The sequence below is a fragment of the Pestalotiopsis fici genome (genome assembly GCF_000516985.1).
Source record: "Pestalotiopsis fici W106-1 unplaced genomic scaffold PFICI_Scf_7, whole genome shotgun sequence".
Classification (NCBI taxonomy): domain Eukaryota; kingdom Fungi; phylum Ascomycota; class Sordariomycetes; order Amphisphaeriales; family Sporocadaceae; genus Pestalotiopsis; species Pestalotiopsis fici.
Window position 1 is genome coordinate 2,605,519 of NW_006917097.1, and position 25,480 is coordinate 2,630,998.

At 49.8% G+C, this 25,480-nt stretch overlaps 7 protein-coding genes across 7 annotated transcripts; 4 read left to right on the plus strand and 3 right to left on the minus strand.

The window, feature by feature from the left end:
* Positions 1–1,314: 1,314 nt before the first annotated feature.
* Positions 1,315–5,007, minus strand: PFICI_10412 (uncharacterized protein; the record flags this gene model as incomplete). Its single annotated transcript, XM_007838993.1, has 7 exons — positions 1,315–2,100; positions 2,157–2,317; positions 2,387–3,085; positions 3,225–3,297; positions 3,362–4,081; positions 4,153–4,376; positions 4,455–5,007. 7 exons carry the CDS (start codon positions 5,005–5,007, stop codon positions 1,315–1,317), a joined length of 3,216 nt encoding a protein of 1,071 aa, XP_007837184.1.
* Positions 5,008–5,917: 910 nt separating this feature from the next.
* On the minus strand, positions 5,918–7,115 carry PFICI_10413 (uncharacterized protein; the record flags this gene model as incomplete). Its single annotated transcript, XM_007838994.1, has 3 exons — positions 5,918–6,910; positions 6,970–7,036; positions 7,093–7,115. 3 exons carry the CDS (start codon positions 7,113–7,115, stop codon positions 5,918–5,920), a joined length of 1,083 nt encoding a protein of 360 aa, XP_007837185.1.
* Positions 7,116–8,100: 985 nt separating this feature from the next.
* On the plus strand, positions 8,101–9,208 carry PFICI_10414 (uncharacterized protein; the record flags this gene model as incomplete). The annotated part of the gene is made up of 3 exons (XM_007838995.1): positions 8,101–8,418; positions 8,478–8,793; positions 8,853–9,208. 3 exons carry the CDS (start codon positions 8,101–8,103, stop codon positions 9,206–9,208), a joined length of 990 nt encoding a protein of 329 aa, XP_007837186.1.
* A 1,541-nt stretch (positions 9,209–10,749) lies between these two features.
* Positions 10,750–13,221, plus strand: PFICI_10415 (uncharacterized protein; the record flags this gene model as incomplete). The annotated part of the gene is made up of 4 exons (XM_007838996.1): positions 10,750–11,209; positions 11,295–11,393; positions 11,541–12,111; positions 12,165–13,221. 4 exons carry the CDS (start codon positions 10,750–10,752, stop codon positions 13,219–13,221), a joined length of 2,187 nt encoding a protein of 728 aa, XP_007837187.1.
* Positions 13,222–14,674: 1,453 nt separating this feature from the next.
* PFICI_10416 (Carboxy-cis,cis-muconate cyclase) lies at positions 14,675–15,937 on the plus strand (the record flags this gene model as incomplete). The annotated part of the gene is made up of 3 exons (XM_007838997.1): positions 14,675–14,821; positions 14,895–15,003; positions 15,105–15,937. The coding sequence occupies 3 exons, from the start codon at positions 14,675–14,677 to the stop codon at positions 15,935–15,937; spliced, it is 1,089 nt and encodes a 362-aa protein (XP_007837188.1).
* A 2,578-nt stretch (positions 15,938–18,515) lies between these two features.
* On the minus strand, positions 18,516–20,011 carry PFICI_10417 (uncharacterized protein; the record flags this gene model as incomplete). Its single annotated transcript, XM_007838998.1, has 5 exons — positions 18,516–18,550; positions 18,607–18,734; positions 18,792–19,660; positions 19,723–19,865; positions 19,921–20,011. 5 exons carry the CDS (start codon positions 20,009–20,011, stop codon positions 18,516–18,518), a joined length of 1,266 nt encoding a protein of 421 aa, XP_007837189.1.
* A 2,748-nt stretch (positions 20,012–22,759) lies between these two features.
* Positions 22,760–24,652, plus strand: PFICI_10418 (uncharacterized protein; the record flags this gene model as incomplete). The annotated part of the gene is made up of 7 exons (XM_007838999.1): positions 22,760–22,799; positions 23,003–23,478; positions 23,545–23,571; positions 23,629–23,706; positions 23,770–23,844; positions 23,897–24,055; positions 24,128–24,652. 7 exons carry the CDS (start codon positions 22,760–22,762, stop codon positions 24,650–24,652), a joined length of 1,380 nt encoding a protein of 459 aa, XP_007837190.1.
* Positions 24,653–25,480: the final 828 nt, after the last annotated feature.

Sequence of the window (25,480 nt, forward strand, 5' to 3'; positions counted from 1 at the left end):
CACCTGCCAATGGACGTCAAGAGACCCAATTGCTCAAACTTTGGTTTTGGCTCTGGAATGGAAGTTGATAGCGGCGCTTTCCCTCGGCTGCTGCTCACTCAATCCCCACGTAGACACTCGCTGGTTTCACTCTGCCACGAGGACGGCAGCATCATTACAGATTTAATGGAGCTCGACGATGTCTCATTTGAAGAAGAATGTTCGAGTCCCATGGAAATTGACGCGGTCAATGGAAACGAGTTGATAACCTTTTCCTACACTTAATACACAGCCGGTTCTGAGTTCTCCAAAGTTTTCTGCAAACGATTGTGTCCCAGGCATTTGATCTATGCTATTCGTGAAGAAACGAAAATCATCCAGTAAATTTTCAATACATGTTTGAGACATTCCCGTAATATGAACTTGCCATAGAAGCAGGGAGAGAAAATCTTCCATTCGAGGCTGTCAAGGATCATTCCGGATGACTGTTAGCTTTATGGATGAGAAAGAAACATGAATCATTACAGTTCACAAAGAACATTTCGCAGAAGAGTCTACAAATATGTGGCAAAGAAGCTATAAATGTTGAAATTTACTCCAGATGTGAGAGTATTCAATTAAACTTGCTGCCAATTTAATCCTCATCAAATCAGATTTCCAAATGAGAAAAAGAACGGAAGACTTCGTAGAGAATTATCTCTCAAACGATGGCCCTGCTGATATTCCATTCCATTTGGCTGGTATCCCAGAGGTAGACGACGCGTGTATGTAACTACTAGTGTATTGTGAGCATATATATCCCCAGTATGAGCCTATTTGATACTGCCACCGTATTTGGAAATTCTCAAAATAACGACTCATTCATATAAGTGTTCTACTGCAACTAGATGCACTGAAAATGATTAGAACCCGACTCAAATCCTTAGCCGTGTGCATGTCACACGGTGCGTCTCTGGAAATTTATGCTATGTTTCGTCGTTTAAGTTTTCGTTCGTCGCCCGTAGCCAAAATGATGAACAGTTTTCCACATTGCATGGAGCAAGAGTCAATCATATCATGTCATTACTTATACTATCGTCCAACAACGGTAAATACAGAACATTAAGTCGTCTCAAGGGAGAAAAAAAAAGATATCAAAATTATTGTGAGCCGCGCGCATATCATCAGATGAGAACAGCCCTGTTGGAAGAAATGCCTTTACCACAGTCAGGGGACAGGCCACAGAGAGCTTTTTGATGGTAATCGAGATGGAACAGTGATCCACGTAGGACAGCACACCATCTTGACTCGAGAGAGTTGTGGCCAAAGCCCCAAACTTGTGGAAGCAATCATCGGTTACTCTTCCTCCTCAGCCGCCGCCTTCTCCACCAAAGTGTACCGATCAACGCCCAGCTTGGAGTCAATCTCGTGCTCAATGGCCAGCTTATTGAGGTGGACCAGGATGTTCTCGAGGTGGGTATCCTGCTTGTGGCGGTCTTTGCGGCCGAGGTCATTGATCCAGTCGACGCGCTGCAAAACATAATAGATGATTGCGATAAAGACAATGACACCCAAAGAGTAGAGCCAAATAACAACCACGGTGACAATGTCGGTCCAGCCGTTGGACGAATTGTTAAAGGCCGTGGGCGGCGTCGTTTCCATGACGCCACCACCGCTGCCCGAGAGCCAACCAAACAGACAAAAGATGGTGGCGATGACATCGACGCCAAAAATGGCAAAGACGAGCTGCCAGGATGGCCATGTCTTGCCGCCGCGTGTTACGAAAATGAGCCAGTTTTCAGTCAGTGCCACTTGTAGGAAAAGCACCTCCTGGATCGAGCCGAACCGTTGGATAATGCCACCACTGCGCAAGAACATGGTGCCACGAGCAATCCAGGTTCCAGCTGCGAGTAAGAGTCCCAGTATGATACTAACAACCCAAATCTTCTTGAGCTGCCATTCCACTGGGCGCTCTTCAACGTGCGCATTATCGTAAGCAACAGCCACGGTAGCCAGGTCGGCGAACAGGGCGATGAAGACGATCAGGTCGGGACGAATGGTCTCGTTGATAATCACCATTGATGTAGTCAAGTAAATTTCCAAGTGTAGACAAAGGGCGATTCGATACTGGACATACGCTTTCTGCAAGGCGACTCAGTACGTGTAAATAAATATGACCAAGAGGGCATTGTACTTACCATGCGCTGGAAGATTTGGCGAGAAGTCTTGATGGACAAGATAATAGTACTGAGACCAGGAGCCAAGAAGACAATATCAGCGGCAGCCTGGGCGGCTTCGGAAGCACCTTCGACTGCGATACCGCAATCTGCTTTCTTGAGCGACGGAGCATCGTTGACACCTTTGAAGCAAGGACTAGTTAGCAATACAGACGCTTTGTCCCTCACTCGGAAGGATCAAGTAAACTCACCATCACCAGTCATGGCCGTCAGCGAACCACGCTGCTGGAGCATCTCCACGACTGCATACTTGTGCTCGGGAAACACCTCGGCGAACCCATCAGCCCGCTCCACCAGATCATGCTGCACTGTGCCGGTAAGGCCGCTGTGCATCAGCTTGGTGGAGTTGTAGACCTTTGTTCCCAGACCCAGCATCTTGCACGTCTCCTTGGCAATGGCAATGGCATCGCCCGTGAGCATCTTGACCGGGACGCCCAGCGCCTGGGCCTCGACAATGGTCTGCGCCGTATCCTCGCGGGGCGGGTCAAACATGGACAGGAGGCCCAGGAGCACCCAGTCCTCATTGTTCTTCTTGTAGGCCACGCCCAGAGACCGGAAGCCGCGGCGTGCAAAGTCTCGGGTACGGGCATTGTACTCTTGGCGGACCTCGTCGCTTACGGTGGTGAGGTTGAGAACGGCCTTGGGAGCACCCTTTGCGCATATGTAGCGATCGTTTCCGAGCCGACATTCTGAAGTGATGCGCTTTGACACGGGATCGAATGGCGTAAATTTGTCCGTCTTCCAGCCTTGGCGCAATATCTCGCGAGCCTTTGGGAACTTCTTGAGGGTCAAGATTGTGACTTTATCAATAGGATCCAGTGATGCAATGTTGTGAGAACTGGCAAGCGCAGCCACTGCCATCATCCAGTTGACATCTTGACCTTCGACGACTGTAGGGTGAGAATCCGTGTTAGCAATTTATATTTACCCCATTCGAAGAATTAAAAAAAGAAAAAAAAGGGGAGGAAAAAACCAACGCCGAATATCGAAAGGAACAATGGGTGTAAGTCAATGGACTCTTGTACATACGGTATGGATCACGCAGACTCAACTTGTTTGCAGTCAAAGTGCCAGTCTTGTCTGAACATAAGACGTTTACACCCTATTTAGAAAGTCAGCGTTGAGAAAAAAAAAAAAAAGGCATACTAGTGAGGAACAGTAGTTACCGCAAGTGATTCAATAGCAGTCAATTTTTGGACAATGGCCTTTTGCTTAGCCAAGTAGGCAGCGCCAACAGCCAATGTAGTAGTCGTGACAACAGGCAGACCGACCGGCACTCCAATAATGAGCAAGATCAAGGCGTAGTGAAGCAAGGTTTGTACCCCAGGGTAAGCAATGGGAATGTGGTGGAAGAACCCGCCAATCCAAGCCACGAGAATCCAAAACATGACCAGGACGAGCAGTGTTGTTCCGATGCTGTCCATGACGGCCTTGAAGTGTCCACGATCCTTGGTGCCCTGAACAAGATTTGCAGTTTTGCCGACGAAGGAATACCTTGCAGAGGTCGTGATGATGGCGTATGCCTTGTCGCGCTTACAGCCCGTGGTGTAGTACACGACGTCGCCCATATACTTGTCCACGGCGAGAGACTCACCCGTGATGGCGGACTGGTCGCAGGCAATTAGAGGCTGGCCGTAGTGAACCGATTCATCATCGACGTCGTCGTCGGCAGCCTTTGTTTGTTCGCCCTCGCCTTCACCACCTTTCTCCTCAGTGCCAGCCGCTGCCTTGGTCTTTTCCTCTTTTTCGTCAACCTCGGCAGTAGGATCATTCTCAAACTTGTCCTCATTCCTGAGAGCAATGAACTCATCATAGTCTTGTGGCCGGTTATAGCTGCAGATAAGTTGCGCGTCTCCTGGAATAGTTTGACCTTCTTGCAAAACCACCTGATGCATGAGTTAGCACTACTCTGCAATTCTGCCCAGTTGAGATGAGTCGGGCTGAAGGTATATCATACAATATCGCCAGGCACGAGTTCTCTTGCCAATATCTGTTGCTCGTGGCCATCTCTCACGACAGTCGCTTTCATGGCAATATCGCCTTTCAAGCTCGCGACGACGTCGGCGGCTTGCTTTTCTTGGTAGAAACCCACAAAGGCATTTAGAGCCAAGATACCGCAGATGACTCCGAAATCGATCCAGTCATTGAGACCGACGGCTAATAGAGCAGCAATTTCCATGACTAGACAGATTGAGTTTAGCAACCATGATCCGGCTGTGACTGTATCATCTCATGATTCAGGAATAGGAGCGTGCATACCATATAGAATTGGTCCTTGGAAATATCCGAAAATCTTTTGAAGCATGTCTTCTTTTTCGGCAGTGAGCTCATTCCAGCCAAAACGTTTACGGCGCTCTTCGACGACGCTGCTGGGGATACCCTCTTTGATATGGGCGTTGAGCCAGCTGTCGGGAGCCTTGCCCTCATCCTGGACGGGGTGCGGGCCAGTGGCCTCGGCTGGGTCCGACTTCCAGAACTGCCACCACTTCTTCTTCTTCCTGCTCTTGCCGGCGGTGCTGACCATTGAGGCCCGGCGCTCGGCGTCAAAGTTGGTAATGTACCGGTCCAGGGCCTCATACTCGGGCAGGTCCCCGCTGGCTCGGCTCTGGCTCGGCCGCGGAGTCGGCAGGTGACCCGGGAACTTGATATGTTCCTCTCCTGGGGGAGCCAGTCCACCCGCCGGGGCTTCGCCTTGCTGGACATGCTCGTGTCCCTGGTCATTACTGCCACCGCTGTTGCTCGCGCTGGCAGCATTGGCCTCGACGTCGTCAGTGGGTGCGCCGTGGCCGTTGCGCTTGCGGATGAACGACATGTTGCCCCAAGCTCACACGACGACCAAAAAGAAGCACCTGTCTCACGCGATACTGAAATCGGTTTCACAGAGTCGCCTACGATAGCAGATTATGCGTTGTCACTTAAAATCACATGAGGAGATCAGGCCAGTCCAAAGAATATTTCCTGCTCCTTGGGTTCTCAATTGACTTTAAATTCCATACTCAATTCGGTTCCGGCACATCCATCATAAGCTTCTGTCCGTCGATGAGGGGTTTTTTGGAGCTCATGGTCTCTAGGTCCATGACGAGGTGACGTAGAAATGATTTCCTCTCCAATGGGGGTTGCTTGAGCTACCTCCTCCAAAGTATATGATTTAGGAAGTCAGTAAGCACACCCGGGACCGGTGCACCGGGTATAACGGGCGGTGGCCATTTAGAGTTCGATTTCCCCAACTCCATAGGGAGGCCAATAGCAGAGCACTGCTGGAGGTTACCCGAGTCTCCAAAAAAGCTTCATTCCGAGTTAACCGGGGTTTCCGGGTCGCGCCCTTGTTCGCGCTCGCTGGGCAAACAAGAGTAGGACTTTTGAATAGTGTGATCTGCTACGGTCGCTAGTAACTCGTGCTCCGAGATAGCTCGGTGAATAAGCGTGCGCTGACTTGCAGGAGGCTGCCGTGGGCCCAGACTAGCCTGCAATGCCCCCTCTGTGAAGTAGAATCATATGCCATTTTGATAGCCTGATCAAAGTGATGAGGGAAATATAAGCATAAATCAAGATTCTTCCATTATGTGCTTGGCATGTGGAAAATAATCACGCATAGTCCAACTGCGTGTCAGATGCCCCTAGTATGGAGGCTTGCATCCCGTGTCCAGCAAAGGCAACTCATTTTTTGATAAGTAGCAACTTGTATTCATATCTCGCTCGAAGTGAGAGAACGGTACCAGAAACTACAGCTTTGCTTTCTTTGCACCGTCTCTGACCTGCTGCATGCTCTTCAGGAGGGCGTAGAGACTCTGGAGCCTAGGCATTTCCACGCCTGCCTTCCTCGCGATACGTACCGGATTGCCCAAAATGACCTCGAGCTCCATGGGCCGACCAGCCTCCCAGTCGAGGAGCATGCTTGGCTTTGCACCCGTATTCCGCTCAGTGCTTCGAATAATCTTCTCGGGCGTGGCCAGGTCGTCCGAAAATGGCTTCCCGAGGACTTTGGGAGCAGCATCCCTGATTTCGTTCATGACGCCGAGAATATGCTGTCTCAACTCGGGATCCTTGAGTTGGTCTGCATTACCCCGGCCTCCTGATACCACGGCGGTAGGATTGAAGGCGGCATTGATACACAGTTTATGCCAGCGAATCGTCTGAAGCTCGATTTCTGTGTGCGTCTCAACGTCCTTGATGCCGCCCAGTTCCGTCCACCACTTGGAAAGCTGGGTCATGCGAGCGTGACCCAGCTCAACCAGCTGCCTCGACTCGGGGCTCGTGCTAGTTTCTCCTTGAAGGCCGTTTCCATATGGGCCCAGGCTGATCCTAGTCCATCTGTTCTGCCTAATGGTCCCCTGCTTAATCTGCTCGGCACTGACAATGGTCACAGCGGTGATGATGGGATTCCGCGGGAAGCGTTTGCGGTAGGGTTCTTCGACGCCGACACCATTCTGAATGAGCACTATGCATGAGTTCGGCGACACAATTGGTGCAATGAGCTCAGAGTCATCGGAATGATCTGGCAATGCCTTTGTTGTTACAATGATGTAGTCCCACCCGTCCTGAGGTGCCTTGGATGTGCCTTGCGTATTCGGCACCGCGGCTTGTACGGACCGAAAGACGGCATGAGGCTTAAATGTGTAGTCGCCAAAGGTATGCGTCTGAAGAGTCACCCCCGAGGATTCTATGACAGAGTAATTTGACCTCGCTGTGAGTGAAGTATAAACATTATGAGACGGCTGTGGAAATAGTCAGTATAGTCGAGCATGCAGTGGTCCAGAGCAATCAGGATTCTGACATGATGAAGACGGGAAGCGTAGAAACACCCGACCGCGCCTGCGCCGACGAAGAGGATATGGCTCGGTCTGTGATGGAGGTCACTCAGTCAGCAGTGATCAAGCTAGCGGACATGATGACATACTTTTGCGAAGTGCTTGAACTCATGATGAAAACCGTTATGTGAGTAATGGCAGACGATGATGATCAATGCTTGGTTTCAGCTCGAGTTGCCAGTTGTCCAAGCCCTGGCTGGCAACTGTGGGGCGCTACTAGGCATTGCAACCGAGGTATCAAACACCTAATTTCCATTATGGGTGCCCCGATGAGTGGTAAACTACGGGCATGATTTCAGCTTTAGCATTCTGGAAACGAAGTCTTTTCTACTTTGATTGAACAATTGGAGAGTTTTGGATTAAATTTGAGGTGAAATTCCAATTATTGATGGCTGTCGGTTTTATTACAGAATACAAAACCATCCATCCAGATTTGTTTCTGCTTTGCATCGTTGTACTTGCCGCGCTTATAAGATGCAGTACGACAACATTGAAATCTTGTAACCAAGATGTAGTAGTAGTAGTCAATTGGTCGAACCATCAGTCGCCGTCATCAGGGACATAGACTATGGCCGTGCAGCACACCTCTGATCACGCCTTCGGAGCTTTGCAATGATCATCAGTTGCAAGAATTCAGGGTATGTGCACCTACACAGATACCAATGTAGGTGCTCCACCAGGACAACAGTATAGAATCCCTCTTTGGGCTTTTCATACTTGTTCCGAGTCTTGGCAACAAGTCTCGTTATTGAAATATTGGTGAAAATTCAAGCCCAGTCAACATAATACGGTACTAGATTGGCCAATGAAATGGCCGGGCCATATCAATGTCCCCGAAAGCGCGAATATGCATGATTTGAACCGCTCCGCGGCGTGTTCCGTACCCCACAGCAGCACCGCCGCTAGGTTATCTTGTAAGACGGAAGCGGAGGGGAACGTTATCAAGTCCCGTAAGATCAAATAAGACAGCTTATATCGTGTGTAGGCTCATCGGGTTTCCGGGAAGGTTGCAAATTGTTAAATATTGTGCAAGTCTCAGCAAGTCATTTTTGTCAGACCGACCCAAGCTATAGTTGCAAGGCAAAACCAAAACCACAATGGCCGCGGAAACACCAGTGTCGTTCCACATCCCCACTGTCGATCTAGGTCCGTACCTGGCCGACCCGTCTTCAGAGGAGTCGGCCAAGATTGTCGAGCAAGTTCGACAGGCTTGCATAACCAGTGGTTTCTTTCAACTCGTTGGCCATGGAATCTCCAAGGAATTGCAGAACCGCGTGCAAAAGGCTGCCGAAGCGGTCTTTGCCTTGCCGCTGGAGACAAAGAAGAAGTTGATGCATCCCAAGCTCAAGAACAGAGGCTACGAGATTATTGGATCCCAGGCCCTACAAGAAGGTGCACTTCCAGACCTGAAGGAGGTACGTGAGCTCGCGATGCTGGTGAAATTATGAGGCGTCGAGAGCTGAACAGTAAACAGGGATATTACGTTGGACAGCATATACCTGCCGATGACAAGCGGGCAACGCTTCACCCTCATATGATCGGAGAGAACATATTTCCAGTAGAGATCCCGGAAGAGGTTCTTAAAGCGCCGACAGAGCAATACTACTCGGAATGCCTGAATTTGGCCCATAGTATCATGGAAATTCTGGCCAAGGGCCTTCCGTACGGCGAAGATATTTTTGTGCCGTTCATGTCGAATGACCCAGTCTGCTCGATCCGACTGCTGCATTACCCACCTCAAAAGTCTACCGATGCCAGACAGCTGGGTGCTGGAGCCCACACAGATTTTGGTAAGTCAGACGGGGTTGTTATTTTTTCAAACATGGAAGCCAAACTTATATCTTCACAGGCGCCATCACACTGCTATGGCAAGACATGTCTGGTGGCCTTGAGGTATTGAACGATGCAGCCAACGAGTGGGTTCCGGTCCCACCCAACCCCGACGCCTATGTTGTGAATATTGGCGACATGTTGTCGATATGGACCAAGAACGCGTACAAGAGCGCTATGCATCGGGTGATCAACAAGAGCCAAGGAGACAGGTACTCGGTACCGTTCTTCGTAGATGGCAACACTGATGTCAAGCTCATACCGTTTGACGGAAGCGCGCCACTCACGGGCAAGGTCATCACGGCAGAGGAACACATGCTGGAGAGGTTCGGAACGACATATGGCCGGGCGAAGCAGACGGCCCAGGTAGCCTAGGGCACACTGATCTCTGGGGTAATATGAATGAGTTAAAATCGTACGCATCTGGTGCAAAGAGGCGTGTTATTGAAAAGTTCTCGGAAAGATGAGCTGGGGGTGTATCATCAATCTCCTTTTCGCTTATTCACCATCGCAATCATACGCCCATTGATATGCAAACAGCCGGAGGGAGCGAGCTCGGGCTGATGCATACCGAGCTTATTTCCTTCTCGTATAATCAGCAGGAATGCCACGATTGTGCATGTTGAAAAAGGAACTTTTATGGTCAAACCACCAGATTCGAGATAGCGAAAAGAAACAAGCTCAACTTATTTGGTGGTGCGGAGCATAGTCCACCTCAGCAGTGTCCATCTGCAGGGCAATTACTCTGTTATCTCGGCGTAAGACCTAAAATAGTTCGAGGGACCACAGCTGGGGAGCATCCAATTCTGAAGACTAATATCGTCAGTCACACGTAACTCAATGAATGCATTTTGCTTTTCGCGTGTATTGGATTGTGTATACAGGTACCCGTAGAAGTAATTCTGTTCCCAAGAGGTATCTTTCCCTCCAGTGATACTAGCTCTTGCTCTGTAAATACAGATTACAAAGGTCGCACCAATCAATTTCAATATAGTCATCATGCACGTGTGCTTGAGCTATCGGCGTTTTTTTCTCTCTAGGCCCGGCGCCTACACAGCAGCGCAGGAAATGGAAAACCCTAATGGAACTGAACAATGACGTCGAGAGAGTCTCGCGTCGTGTGCCGGTGGCATCTTTAGCCTTAATAGCTAAAAATGGTTGGCTACATCTGAGCAAAAATGGAGGATTAAACCGCCAGGTTTTTTTTTTTCGAATCTCTCTCAATTGAAGCTGCTCGTCGTCCCGTTTTGATGAGCTCATTTCAAGGATAGCAAGCACCCCGGTCGGCAATCGGCAGCTCGCTCCTCCTCCTGTACAACACTGCAAGTTGCCAACAACATACGCCTCCACCCCGCGAGCTCCATTGAACCACGACCCTTAGCACTGAGATAGGCTCCACTTGCTTGCTGCGTCCCTGATCCAAGCTCCCGAGTCCAAGGTCTCACCCTCGTCGCTTTTTTTTTTCTTTCTTTCTCTCTCAGAGCCACGCCACGATCTCTTCTCCCGTCTGCAACGCGTTTTGTGCTCTCGTGCTTCCAGACGCGGGGCAGTCGTGAGAAGTTGGACGGCCCGTTAGTGGAGGAGCAACAGCAGCAACCATTGCATCCCTCATTCGAGTTCGACATCGTTCCCCTCGAGCTTCAACACTCTGACCCTCTAGAGAGTGGATCAATCCTCCTCGGCTGAGAGACTTTTATTGTATTTTCACGGGACGGAGCCCATTACATTACCCACAGACTCTAGACAACGGATAGATCGACGGCCAGACTCGTACGATAGGCATTTCTCGACACCCATTATCCATCGGCATCTACACTAGTAGCTTATTACCACCAACCGCAGTCAATTGAGTCCTTCTCGAAACACCAAGACAACATCGACAATTGGTGACCTACTGGTTGCGCGCGTCCTTCACCATGCCGCAACCACGACAGAGGTCGTCAGACATCTTCCGCACGGTACGTCCGGCGGTGCTCGGCATCGGACGAATTCTCACGCTCGGCTACTCGACTGTCTCGGCCGCACCGCTTTCGATTCGAACTCACAATGAAGAGCCTCCTCAGGCCGAGGGCAGTGCTCTTTGGGTGCTCTACATAGTGTCCATGGTGCTTGTCCTCGCTGGTGGTGCCTTTGCCGGCTTGACTATTGCGTTGATGGGCCAGGACAGCATTTACCTCCAGGTTATCTCGCAGGATCGCGAAGAGCCCCAGCGCAAGAATGCCAAGCGCGTGTACGACCTGCTCAAGAAGGGAAAGCACTGGGTTCTGGTGACACTCCTGCTGTCCAATGTTATCGTCAACGAAACGCTGCCCGTTGTGCTGGACAGGTGTTTTGGTGGCGGTGTTGCAGCCGTCGTTGGTAGTACCGTCTTGATCGGTATGATTCTGCCCACCCTATCCTTGTTTTGTCTAGATTTTCCCAGACTGGTATTCGGGGATGCATGCTGATTATATGAATTTAGTCATCTTCGGTGAAGTCCTGCCCCAGTCCATTTGTGTCCGCTACGGCCTTCAGATCGGTGGCTACATGTCGAAACCCGTACTTATGCTGATGTGGGCAAGTAAGTAACAATCTCGCCTTTCTTTCCTTCCATCAACCCTATATCAGCGTTTGTTACTTGGGACAGACCCCGTGGCGCAACACACGGGCTCTTACCCACGCGTACATGCAACGTTTATGATTCAGCATCTGACATTGGCATTTGCAGTGTTCCCTATCGCTTGGCCCACTGCCAAACTTCTGGACTGGCTCTTGGGCGAGGATCATGGCACAGTTTACAAGAAGAGCGGTCTCAAGACTTTGGTTACCCTGCATCAATCACTAGGCGAAGCCAGTGAGAGACTAAACGAAGATGAGGTCACCATCATCAGCGCCGTCCTTGATCTCAAGAGGAAGCCAGTTGAAGAAGTTATGACGCCTATGGACGATGTTTTGATTCTCTCAGAGGACACTATCCTGGATGAGAGGATTACCACGCAAGTTTCAGAGGCAGGATTCTCCCGCATCCCCATCCACAAGGCTGGCAACACGAATGACTTTGTCGGGATGCTACTCGTCAAGATGCTCATTACATATGATCCTGAAGACGCCAAAAGAGTTAGAGACTTTGCTTTGGCTGCCCTGCCCGAAACTCGCCCGGAGACGAGCTGCTTGGATATCCTCAATTTCTTCCAAGAGGGAAAGTCGCACATGGTTATGATCTCTGAGTACCCCGGCGAAGCTCATGGTGCGCTGGGAGTTGTGACGCTTGAGGATGTTATCGAGGAACTCATTGGAGAGTAAGTAGAAGTCTTGATGCGTCCCTGCATACGTGTGCTAACTGTGCTTCAAGGGAAATTATCGATGAGTCGGATGTCTATGTTGATGTTCACAAGGCGATCCGTCGAAGCCATCCTGCACCCAAGGCTCGAGTCCAGCGTAAAGATGTCATGGTTAAAGATGCCGCTGTTAAGGATGGAAAGTTGATTGACCTAGAAGAGGACGCGGATGAAGAAAGGGAACTGCAAAAGAGTCGCACTGCTTCTATCAGCGGCCGCAATGCGTCGCCATCCATCCTCTCTAGCAGCCCCAGGACTACTCTCCTTATGCGACGCAGCTCCACTGGTCAAGATGGCAAGCTAGTGCGCACCACTGTTCCAGTGAAGGCCAACTTTGACGATCTGAAGGGTCATTTGAAGCACCTCGGCCCGTCCAATCCGGCCTCCAATCCCAAGAGTACAAAGGTTACATCGGTCAAGATTAAGCCAGGTGGTGGCAACACACGTTCTGGGTCGGTAGCGACTGAAGCGCCTGAAAACGGTGACCTTAACGGCGTCAACGAGCGAACAAGTCTGCTTAGACCTGAGCAGAACGGCCAGTCAGGCGGAGACAAGAGCCCTTTTCCCAGCTACACGACGCCATCCGAATCACCCGCACCTGAAACCCAAGACCCGCCAAAGCTCCTGATTACCCCCGACCCAGAGGATCCCGGTAAAGAGCCCGCAGCTGAAATCAAGACTGTTGCTAGTAATGCGTCGTTGGCTGGCTCATCCAAGAGCATAGTCTCTACGAACGATGCTAGCATGTCGACAATTGAACGGCAGCGCGCCAAGAGAGGTTATGTGCGCAGTGGCAGTATAACTGAAATCGAGGTCAACACTGGCGGCGTCCGAAAATTCGTTCTCGAGGCAACTAGCTCTGGTGAAGATGAAGCGGCCGAGAGTAGCAAGACTAGTCCTACATCGCCATCAAAGCCTCTCCCAGCGGTAGAAGAAGACAAGCAAGCCGAGAACAATGATGCTGCAGAAGACGAAGCAGAGTCACCAAAGATCGGCGGCCCAAGCCAGGGCCAGGGGCAGTCGTCTGGCAAGAAGAAGAACAAGAAAAAGAAGAAGAAGGGTGGCAAATAATAAATGCTAGAGCGTTTCAACGGCAGAAAATTATCTCGCTCGAGCCCGGCTAGGCATGGTGTACGACTACTTTGATGTACAGATAAACTTATTTCAGCGTAACATTTTAGGCCAGCTTATTAAAATCAAGGCGTTATTGGAACATGCAGACGGATCCACGACTTGTACTATATTGTGCTTTTGTTCATTTATTTCCCAAAGATTGTAGGTTATGTCTTGATTGTTATCGGCATTGATCTGCAGTGGCCTTTTTCGCAAACCATTTATTCATGCCGTCCTCTTGTGCAAACAACCATGTCTGCCGCATCGCGTCTGCCCCAGCGTATGAAGTCAAGAATTAGCAATAACTGCATGGCTAGTGGGCAAAGCGTATGCGGGGTGCGGGTTAGTACATAGGTAATTTGGAATATCTGGGGAAAACGTGATATGAAATTGATGGCTGCAAGGTGGGAAGCACCGACGATGATGAATTCATACGTGGGCGCCCGATTTCTTGTTCTTCTATTCATTCTCTTCCTCTCCTCCTCTCTGTTGACTATTCATGAGTTGGATAATGTATAGATAGATATCCATAATCTGATTTGAAACAATTCAAAGAGGCAATACTCTCAATATTGTATTGGTACAGAGTATGAGGTGTGGGTGCTGTCTCCATGATAACAAATGAGAGTAATACACGTGCTTAACAATCGCCGAGAGAACCAAATACGTATATGGCCTTGGACCTCGTCTTTTTCTCGACACTCTGGACCATTTTCATGAAACTACTTACAATTGTGGCTTGCTCAAATCAGATGAATAGGCCCGTGTTTTTAGTGCTTCAGCTGGTCGATGGTATAGAACTGAACTGCCTTGTGTGTGTACAGAGTAATGTAGTGTAGGGGCGGAGAAGCAATTGGCCGCCTACCAAAACTCAGTACTAAATTGCCCATCCAGTACCGCGAAGCCCAGCCGAGCGCACTGGGGCCCGCTGATGAACATTCATCCCCTTGTCCAGTTCCGGCCTGGAGGTGGGAGGGGGAGGGGCAAGAAATCCCCACATGAGCACTGAAAGCTCGCTTCATGACTGGTCAATTGCACCGACGGCACTACTGGCACTACTGGCGAGCGGGTGCAAATGGAGACGAGACAGAGGCATTGTGGGGGGTGGTTATTGGAGTGTAGAAACTGCCCAAATAAATCGAGGTCGTCAAGGGAAAAAAGGTTCAAACGAGATATTATCTCTTATTTCTGTAAAGTTGAATATCTGTACTCATTCGAAGGGGCGAGGAAGTCATCGTGACATTTCCCAACTCACTGGAAGAGACTATAACACAGGGAGATCCAGCAGTCAAGCACAAGTGGTGGTCATTTTCACGAGCCAATCCGTATCTGAATGCAGAGGACCGCCTCTCCGCTCAAATCACTGCGATCTTTAAGCCGTCGTCATTTTCGTCACCAGACCGTCGCAAAGATGCCCATCCACCATCTCATGTGCGGAACATGGACCCCGCCGGGAGCCATTTTCACAGTCGCCTTTGACGACGAGAAGTTGACGTGCGAGGTCGTGAAGCGGACCGAGATTCCAAAGGATGAGCCCATTTCATGGATGACCTTTAGTGTAAGTGCTGCGGTTCAATGTCGAGAAACCATCCATGAGACGGGTGCATTGCTGACTTGCGCGAATCCTGTAGCATGACAAGAAGAACCTCTATGGTGCTGCCATGAAGAAGTGGGCTAGCTTTTCAGTCAAGAGCCCGACTGAGATTGTCCACGAGGCATCCCATCCCATGCTCCACGACCGTGAGTCTTCCAGGCCCTTGGCGCGACTATAATTGCTATAGTCCGGCCCCGTGGTGATCTCGTGCTGTATATCGTTTGCTTACTGAGTTTCCATCTGGCAGCCATGGCATCGTCGGCTGATACAAATACACGAGCCATTTTCCTTCTTGCTGCCAAGAAGGAGCCATATGCCGTTTACTGTAACCCATTTTACAAGCACGCGGGTCAAGGCTCCGTCTTCAAGGTCTCATCCACGGGAAAGCTGGAGGAGAATGTGCAGAACTACGACTACCAGCCCAACACGGGTATCCACGGCATGGTCTTTGACCCGACCGAGACGTACCTGTACTCCGCGGATCTCAAGGCCAACAAGCTGTGGGTGCACAAGAAGGACGCCGATTCGGGAGAGGTGACGCTCGTGGGCTCCGTCGACTGCCCGGACCCGCGCGACCACCCGCGCTGGGTCGCCATGCACCCGACCGGCAACTACCTGTACGCGCTGATGGAGGCCGGCAACCGGCTGTGCGAGTACGTCATTGACCCGGCGACGCACATGCCCGTGTACACGCACCACTCGTTCCCGCTGATCCCTCCCGGGATCCCAGACGAGTGGACCATGTACCGGTCCGACGTGTGCACGCTGACCCAGTCGGGCAAGTACCTGTTTGCCACGGCGCGCGCCAACAGCTTTGACCTGCAGGGCTACATTGCCGCCTTTCGCCTGCGCGACTGCGGCTCCATTGAAGAGCAGATTTGCCTCAACCCGACCCCGACCAGCGGCGGCCACAGCAACGCCGTCAGCCCTTGCGACTTTAGCGACGAGTGGGTGGCCATAACTGATGACCAGGAGGGCTGGCTCGAGATTTACCGCTGGAAGGACGAGTTCCTCGGCCGCGTTGCCCGCGTGAGGATACCCGAGCCGGGCTTTGGTATGAATGCCATCTGGTACGACTAGGCAAAAACCTGCGTTTCTTCAGATCACGTTTGACAAAATGAAGCTGCTGCGCGAGGTGAGCGAGCGGGTTTCATTAGCAGAGTAGGTACCAAAACCATTCATTCAGTTGTGCTGGATTTGGCTATTGGATGGCCGCAGCAGCTCTTGCTCGTGTTGAAAGCCTTGTTGGCTATTCATGAGAGCTTGGATGTCGAACTGCTCTGTTGGATTATTTTATCCTGAGTTTGATCGAGCTCAAATGTAGCTTGATGAGACTTTGAAATACATAGGTAGAACCAGAAGTATCACCGAGCCAGAGTTGAACATGAGTTGATGAGATTTGCGATATGACGGGTAAAAGTGCAATGAACAAAATTCATGGATCGGCGTCGTATAACGTGATACTTTGATGCTTGAACGGACTCGAATAGGGTTCAAGATATTGCATGCTACCCTCCTTTACTTCTAGAACCATCTAATCAAGGTCGTCAACCTCTCACAAAATCAGATATAATCAGTTGACATGTGTTTCTCACAGCAAAGGAGAAATCCAATACCACCTTCCGGGATATCAACACACCCACAGTGCATCCCCTTGCAATACTGCATCATTCTGGAATAATACACACAAAGGTACGGCAATGCGGCTCCGCCCTGCATTGCCGAGGGCCCTCCTTTCCACCGTTAAGAGCGAATCGGGGATTTTGACGGTGACAGCCCTTTCACCTTGTCCACCCACCACCCTCGATCTAATCAGACCACTCGAGCCACTTGTTAGTTTCCTTCGAGAACATACAGGCACTTTTCCCTCCCGGGGGAGGAGGGGGGGGGGGGGGGGGGGGGGGCATGGTGTAAACAACTTCCATGACGCGGCAGTCACCTTCTCCGAAAGGGACGAAACAGGCGCCAAGCAGATTCATACCCCAGCACAATGTTTCGCAAGGAGGGGGGTTGGGTTGAATGGCAACAAAAGGCCCATTGCGCTTAAAAAAACACATACTGTCAAACCCCTGCTCTCGGGACGATCATACCGGTCCGCACTGCATGATCTCCGCCCGGAGGATAAAAAAGTCAACGTCAATCATCATGCAAGGCTGCAGGATTTGGGCAATGGAAACAAAGTGGGATCTGGCAACCCGCATGATTGACTGTTGGGCACAGTATAGAAAGAGCGGATAATCGGATTTGGTGCTACGTAATAGAGCTAAACGGGATGAAGGCATTCTTCCAAATACCATGTGGCTGATTGAACCAGGTAGGCTTCGGCATATCAGATGTCCTGATGATCATTACATGCTTGACGTGTCGATGTCTTGGCGTCTTTTGAGCAAGTGTTCGACAATGACATAACCTGCTGGCAAATATTGCATGTATCTCCCAAGTTGACGAAGAATAATCGTTTGTCGGCTCCGTCGAACTCATGGAACCTGAAAGACCAACCGGTACAATCTTGACCTTTAATTTTATGCTAGTCTGCTTCACAAGGCTTGTTTCAATGTTGTCACTTCCTTTTCTGGTATGATCAAGTGCGCAGAGACCACCCGCACGTCTCTGTGCTCGACGTTCTAGACTTTGAGCTTTGTCCTTCACACGTTGCTTTACCCCAGGTCGCTCGAATGATATCACGTAAAGTCACAATGTCATAAAGGAGGGGCGCTTGGCCAACCAATCTTTGTTCATGTTGTAACGGAAACCTTTTTTTTTTTTTTAAACCAGACGCTTGCAAGCGCCAAGCCCGTTTTTTACCGGCAAAAGTTATGGTCATGTCGACCAGGTCTTGGCAGTATCAAATTGTGGGTTTGGAACCGATATAACCAGTGAATATTCTATTCAACTCGTTTCTAATTCAAGTCTCTAGACATACAATTTGTTTAATACGGCATATCCAATGGTAGACCACGGAAAACCGGCACCGTATAGGGGTTTAAGATATAAGTTGATTTGGAATTCATTGCACTTGAAAACCAAGAACCTAGGCGTGAATTGAGAACCCCACGAGTCAAGTTTCATATTTTGATATTGTACTCTAGTCTTTTGTCCTTTCTATATTGAGATGTGATGTAACAAGTGGCGCGACATTAATGTTGGCGTCAAACTGTGGGCGGTCCGTTCCCTCATCCTGAGCCGAGACCCCATCTTCCCAGAGAGAACCGTGTCTATATTCCGAAGCAGCTAATTTGATCCTGCACCCATTCATTTCGGAGGGAAGCTGAGAAAAGACTCATTTCAAAGACGGACCCTATCCAAGTGATCGAGTTATTATTAAATTACTTTTATTCTGTAAAGACTGTAAGGGTATGAGCATAAAATTGCTGACTGTTATGGGTATCCTTGGGGAGGACTGTTTTAAATCATCTTCGATAAAGACAGTCATGGTGTATTGAAGGTATTGTACATTGAACCGTGTGTTGGCGATTCCATTGAATTCCAGGCCTTGCGGTGGCTGCCGCAGTGCATCGGCAGTCATTGATATGATGTCTTGTCGTACGAGCAAGGTTGATATTTTGGGCCCGTATTTGCCACTGCATTATTTGCGCACTGTATCAATCGGCCTTTGGGTTTTCAGCTCTGAGAAAGCCTCCTAGTTGTTGATCTTGACCTAGGCAAAAGCACCAACGATGGACATACCGGCAGCTGTTTCAAATTAGCCTTGTTCATTAATTCTAGTTCCTTTGCAATATTTAGCATACCTCCAGTCAAGACCCAGCAGAAAGCACTGATCTTGTCCTTTTTAGTCAAGCTGTGTTGCGCTTCCTCCGAAAGGAAGTCCTCAGCGAGCAGATCCACCGTGGCGGCGTAGATGAGAAGACCGGAGGAGCTAGACGACGCACTTCGTTAGTAAATGTTTCTGAAGAGGAACCGCGTTGATACTCACATGGCATTAAAGATACCAACAATTATGAGTCCAAATGCGCTGTTGGGGTCATAAGTGTTACGGGCGATGAGTCCAATGGCCTGACCAATTGGTGCAGTCGTGCCAAAGGCAATAACGAGCAGCCACGGCTTCCAACTCCCCTTGGGATAGGGCACCGCAGCGATACGAGAGCCCAGACCGAGACCCTCAAACATCTGGTGGAACAAGATGGCAACCAGGAGAATGACAAAGCCCTCAATGGTGATGGAGACTGTCATTCCTACAAAGACCGAGTGAAACAGGATACCTCCCTCGAGGAGCGTAATGTTCATGGACATGCGTTTGTAAACCATGGGATCAACAGTCTGGCCCTCCACATCGAACATGGGCGCCGTTGCGACAACAACCTCCTGCTGCTTGGGTGCCGGGACTCCCGAGGCCTTGATCAATGACAACATCTCGAGTCGCTGGCGGACATATTGCTCGTAGAAGACGACAAACCACGGCGGCATCTCGGAGGCCGAGTTCATTTGATCCATCTCGCCGCCAAAGGGGTTCTGGACCGGGGCGCCATAGACTTCATTCTCCATTGCCTGGGCCATCTTCTTCTCAAACGCAATGGTGTCGTACGAGTCCTGGCTGGCCCGCGGAGGACGCGGCGGTGCGTTGATACCAGCCATCCTGGCCATTTGCTCCGGCGTCATGCTGGCTTCAAACCCCTTGGCACCACCGTGCGAGTGACCGCCCATCTTTTCGTTCATCCAGAGTTCAATAACAAACAGGGAGAAGAGAGACGCCATCATGATTGCACCGGGCATGGGGGGATAGTCGTCGGTAAACAGATCTGGAAGGCATGGGTCGGACAAACTGCCAAAAGCAGTGGGGAGAAGCTTTGATGAAAATTGTTAGTAAATGCTGAACTCCTTATTATTCTTTCAATCAAGAGACATACATGTACGAAAGCTGTTGCAACCAGTACTCCAGTTCCAAAGTGCTTGCATGCAAAAAAGACCTTTTCGGGCACCTTTAACCAACTAATCTTCTTTGCAGCGACAGGAAAGCCGGCTCCAAAGATTGATGCTCCCATGACAAGGACTGGGTGAAAACTGTTAGTCAAGGTCGAGAGGAGAAGGATATAAGTACGACTCACATAAACCAACAGTATGTAAAGGAAGGTCATATTCACCCTCCTCCTTTCCACCACCGCACTGCGGCTTGCCCATGCTCATTTCGTCGGCCATGGTTTTGATATGTTACAAAATTATTTCGAGATGGAAAAAGAGAAGAGAATATCAAGGACCGACAACGCCAAGAATGGCAAAAACAGGCAAGGGAAGCCTAGCGTCGATACCGAAGCCAGCGGACGATGTTGACGAAGAGAATGAGAGGCTCTGTCGACCTGCGACTTTGCCAGATCTATAAAACAAAAAGAGATAGACTGAAAGGATGAAAAGTGATTTTCAATGTCGATCAGATAAGATCAGGAGAAAGGAAAGAGAGAAGGAAAGGGGAAAAAAACGTAAAGACGGAACCTCCACCACGGATTACGGGCACTGCCAGAAATGTCTGTGGTTCGAACGGCAGGAAATACCAAGACCGAAGAAGGGTTGATGGCTTTAATAGAGCATTGAAAGTCAAGACTTTTCGAGGCGACGATCCCCTTTGGGATCCGATGAGCCTTGACTCGAACTCGTCGGTACATGAACCTGCGTGTCTCCTCATCGAGTAGGGTAGTGAGTGAGCCTTGTCGTTAGCCAATACAAATTTCTGGCCCACCTAGCACTGCAGTGAAATTTGTTTGAGATGCGATGAATTGTACTCCGGATGGGCCATGCACGCGATGTACCTGGAAGCAAAAGGCCATGTTTTGCCATCTGTGGTAAAGATTCCATATGGGAATGGGGCGCTTAAGATTATCAGATGGTTTCGCATAGCAAAACAGCACAGCACGAGGCTGGTACAATGTCGATCAATGCGGTTTTTCTTTGGTTTGTTCCTCCTCCTCCTCTAAAGAAAGAAAAACAACATGAGATAACTCTTTCGAGATCCGCGAAGCCATGGTACGCGTCTCGTTTGAGCAGGTTGATCGCGACTTGGCACAGACAACACAAGCACAGAGCACCCAGCTAGTGGTACCAAAATCAGCACAATAGCAAGTTGTGCCGATGATTGTTCAACGCCGCGACACAAGATTTGTCATTGGTGTAAATTTTTCTAGCTTCATGACAAGTAAATAATCAATCCCGTCTCATTGGCGTTCCAACTCATTCTGTGCGTAGGTGCCGATGCGCTGCTGCTAATAAAGTAGAAGTTTACGAGCCTGTGCAATGGGCGAATATGATCGCGTGACCTATAGCGTCGACTCTCTCCATGAGATCATAAGTTGTGAAAATCAAGTGTGCTGCCATTGGTCAGATTATTATACCAAGCATTTCGGGGAGGAGAAATTGGTTGCATAGACGGGATTATTGGCCCCCCTGCTGTTTGCGCGTAGGCAGTCATACCCTTTGTGAGGGTTAAAGTTGCAGTGAAAGACGGCTATAATCAATGATCTTGCATCACATAGCCGCTGCCAGATCTGCAAGGTGATGGAGTACAGGGAGGCAAGACACAAGCTCCGGAGGCCAGTCGGGGCTTTTTTCGAAACCTGGAGGCGACCGATCATCGAGTCGAGTCCCACCAAGACCCCAGGTTTTGCCAGTTTCTATAATTGTGTAGGACCGAGAGTCGATAGCGTATATTTTAACGTGCGGAATGTACAGAGTATGTACCTACTCTATCTGGGCAGTAACTGTAGTGTTTCTGCTCTACAAGAGGAACCCATGTAAATAATGGTCCAGATCTATCGGCCTCTTTCTGCCGCTCAAGTGCTAACACTTGACTATAAATCGTGGTTCAACGGTCGGGCTGTAACTCAAAACGGTCGGCAATTGCGAGCCGTGGGTCAAATGTGAGGCCTTGTGTGTTACGCCCTATAGATCGTCAGCTAGCGGCCTAGGGGTTAGGTGGTAATACCGTTCACTAGTTCCACTTCGCCCATCTTTGACAACAAGAGTTTGTTTTCTGGCAAGATAGAAATGGGAATAGAATGGGGAGGGAAAGAGGCTGAACCCGCAACAATTGCACTGTTGTTCTGAAACAGACTTTGGACTTGGCGTTCTCTCGAAAATCTGGAGGACACCAAGCGCACAGTGGAATTGTCAGAAGAGGGCCCAGACCAAATATCGACCTTTGTTGGATACGAGAGGCTTGAGCGCTGTCGCACAGCAGAGCAGCGCAAAACACCTGGCACCGTCACATTTGGCCCCAAAACAGACCCAATGGAAAGTGTCGCACTGCCAGTGAAAGAGAAACAATTCACAGATCGACTTTGCCAGAGCTGCCGCCTTGGCATTGTCGGACTCTGCATTACTCTGGTCTTGGCGGGCTCTGCTATTGTGCACGTCGCACTGTCTGAGCGTCATAGTATCCTTCGACAGCAGTGCAACTTTCCAAATCAAATCCCCCAAGCCCTTGACTTTTTGTTCAATGTCGATCTGGTTCGAGACGGTGAGTGCATCCAGACCCGCCCCTCCAAAGGTGATCAGGTCTTGTATGTGCTGTTGCCAAGCCCAACTAGGATGGATCCTATACACAACTCCAACACGACTCTATACGTGTGGCTGACGAATGGGCACAAGTGGATAGGCCCCAGGAAATACAGGGGACAGTCTCCTCCTACCTTGATTGACCATATGTCGAACAAACATGAATCTGCTAGGGTGGTAGCCGTCGCTTAGCCCTATCAACGGGCTGAAAAGCCTGTTATTGTTCTGGACTGGGTGGAGGTTCAGCAATCGAGCAGCGTTGCAGTAGGTGTTATACTTGCTCCTGCGCTGCCTCCACCACTTTCATATAATGCAGAGAAACCTCGACATTGTTCGCCAAAACATACCAGACCCGTTCTTACCGGAACATTGTAGCAAACTCACTGCAAACCCCCCAAAATAATGACGACCTCTGCACCGCCCGATATCACGCGATCTGCCGGTAAGTGGGCTTTCCGTTCTATACTTTCTTTCCTTTGGCCCCACAGTCTGGCAATATCAGTTGGAAGAGATCATCAGGCTATGCACTGTGTCTTTCTCCCATCAGCAGAAAGAACAATCATGAGGAAGAACAAGTGGTCACACATCTTGGAATATGAGCGCCGACATAAATTATGGATATAGCCTGCTGACCTGCATTTCAAGAAACGGCAATAGGTGTCGATTCTGCCAACAAAGTCATCTCATCAGATGGAGGCCCTTCAAAGACGAGGTCAGACGAATCCACGGCTCTCATGAGCACTGAGAAGCTGCCTAGCCCTACCGAAGATGCAGACACTGCCACGGCGGGCGAGAAACCAGCCACTACAGGAGCAGATGCCGACAATGCAGGCAGTGCAGACCCTCTCAACTTTGGGCGGCATCGGCGTGAAAACGTGACGCGGCGACAGATGAAGATTGACCATCCACGGGGCGACAAGAAGAAGCTAAAGGCATTCTACACCAAGCAGAACGAGCTCATTGACCAGTTCCTCGGTGCCGACGACGAGGAACGCCTCGCCGTGGAGGAGGACACGCGCATCGCCCCCAGAATCAAGTTTGCCGTCAACGCCTCCTTTGCCGTCAACTTTTGCCTCTTTGCCATTCAGCTCTACGCTGCCGTCTCGACCGGCTCCCTTTCGGTAAACACCAGGTTGCGGAAAATTTCCCTTTTGCCCCGTCGAGCAGCGGCTGATTAGTGCGGATAGCTCTTTGCGACGGCAGCAGATGCATTTGTGTGTTCAACCCCTCATCTGGTTGCGTCAAGATGAACCCGCGCTTACATGTTATAGATGGACCTCGTATCCTCTTTTGTGATGCTCATTACCTCCAGATTGGCCTCCAGAGCCAGTGTATACAAATACCCAGTGGTAAGTTCATGAGGATAATTTGACCATTGTCAGTTGAAAATGCGTACTAAAGCTTTGATATAGGGACGCACAAGAATTGAGACTATTGGCATCATTCTTTTCTGTGCGCTGATGACCACAGTCGCCATTCAATTAATCGTAAGCATCTCATGTATTGACATGACGTCCAAGCTAACTGTGAGCCTTGTAGGTCGAATCAGGACGAACGTTGGGAGCTGGAGAAAGCACCGACGCTGAAGAACTACACATCATCCCCATCGTATTCGTGGCTGTAGCAATCTTTGCCAAGGGGAGCTTGATGCTCTATTGTCTTGCCTATCGAAAGTATCCGACTGTCCATGTATTCTTCGTGAGTGACATCCTCATCCAAGACCCAGACCTTGGCCATTTTCTTTTTGCTAATATGATACACTGCCTCTAGATCGACCATCGTAATGACATTGTCGTGAACATATTTGGTCTGGTCATGTCGGTGGTGGGATCCCGCTTCGTATGGTATCTCGACCCCATCGGCGCCATTTGCATCGGCCTGCTCATCCTCGTCTCGTGGGTATCCAACGCCTTTGAGCAGGTGTGGCTCCTGGTGGGCAAGTCGGCTCCGCGCGAGTTCCTCTCCAAGCTCGTCTACATGTCCATGACGCACGATACGCACATTAAAAAGGTCGACACGTGCCGGGCCTACCACGCCGGCCAAAAGTACTATGTCGAGGTCGACGTCATCATGGACCCCCAGCTTCCGCTCAAGATTTCTCACGATGTGGGCCAGTCTCTGCAGCGCAAGCTCGAGGGTTTGGGTGATGTTGAGCGCGCTTTTGTCCATGTCGACTATGAAGATGACCATGATATTCACGAGGAGCACAAACCCTTGTACGAAAAGACCAAGCCTAAGAGGACTCTGAGGGAGATTTTGCTGGGAGCTAGAAAGACTGATGTGGCGATGGAATGAGGCTAGGGATTGTAAAACAAAAGGAACTTCTAGTGGCATAAAGAGCGAAGGGAGAGACAAAATGAACGGTTCAGGATAAAGAAAACAAGAAGTTGCAGGATTCCTAGTCACAAGAGATGTTGGCTGATGAGGTCGGCGGCGTGGCTTCACTGCCGAACTGTAATTTATGCCCGAACACAGTCTTAGCGAATTGACAAAAACACCTATAAGCATAAAAAGTAATTGCGAAACGATATACGGAACTGCAAGCATCACCATTCAGGAAATCTTGGCTCGTGCAAAAGGGCCAAGGTATGACCAAGGATGCTTACATGACAGTTTAAACTTGAGCTATATACATACCCAAGGATTCCAGAGCTGATCAGTGTGTCTTTGAGACAACTCTGGACTCTGTTGATAGCAGTAATGCAAGCATTGACCTGAGATAACAGCAGTTCATTGGATTTTTTGTATTGTCCAGTGAACATGCCAGGACGGCCAGTCAACAGAATTATTACATTATTAAGTACATAGCAATGAAATATTAGACTCAGAACTCGGCAATCAATGCAAATTTAGCCCTCAGAGCTGGCATGATCAGTTACGACACGTAGCTGAGATGACATGATACGAGCCCACATGCAGGACACAGAATTTGGAGACAAATTAGTCGTGGTGAATGATAGCCTTGCGAAAACCGTTTGGGCAGTCAATGAAGTTCCGGTGATGCATGAACGCCGGGATAGGTAAGGAGGACTTCAATACAACATTCAGATCTACACATCTAACTTTACCCCATACCGTGCCCTATCACTGGACGTCCGAATATGGACGTTCGCACCTGCGTGT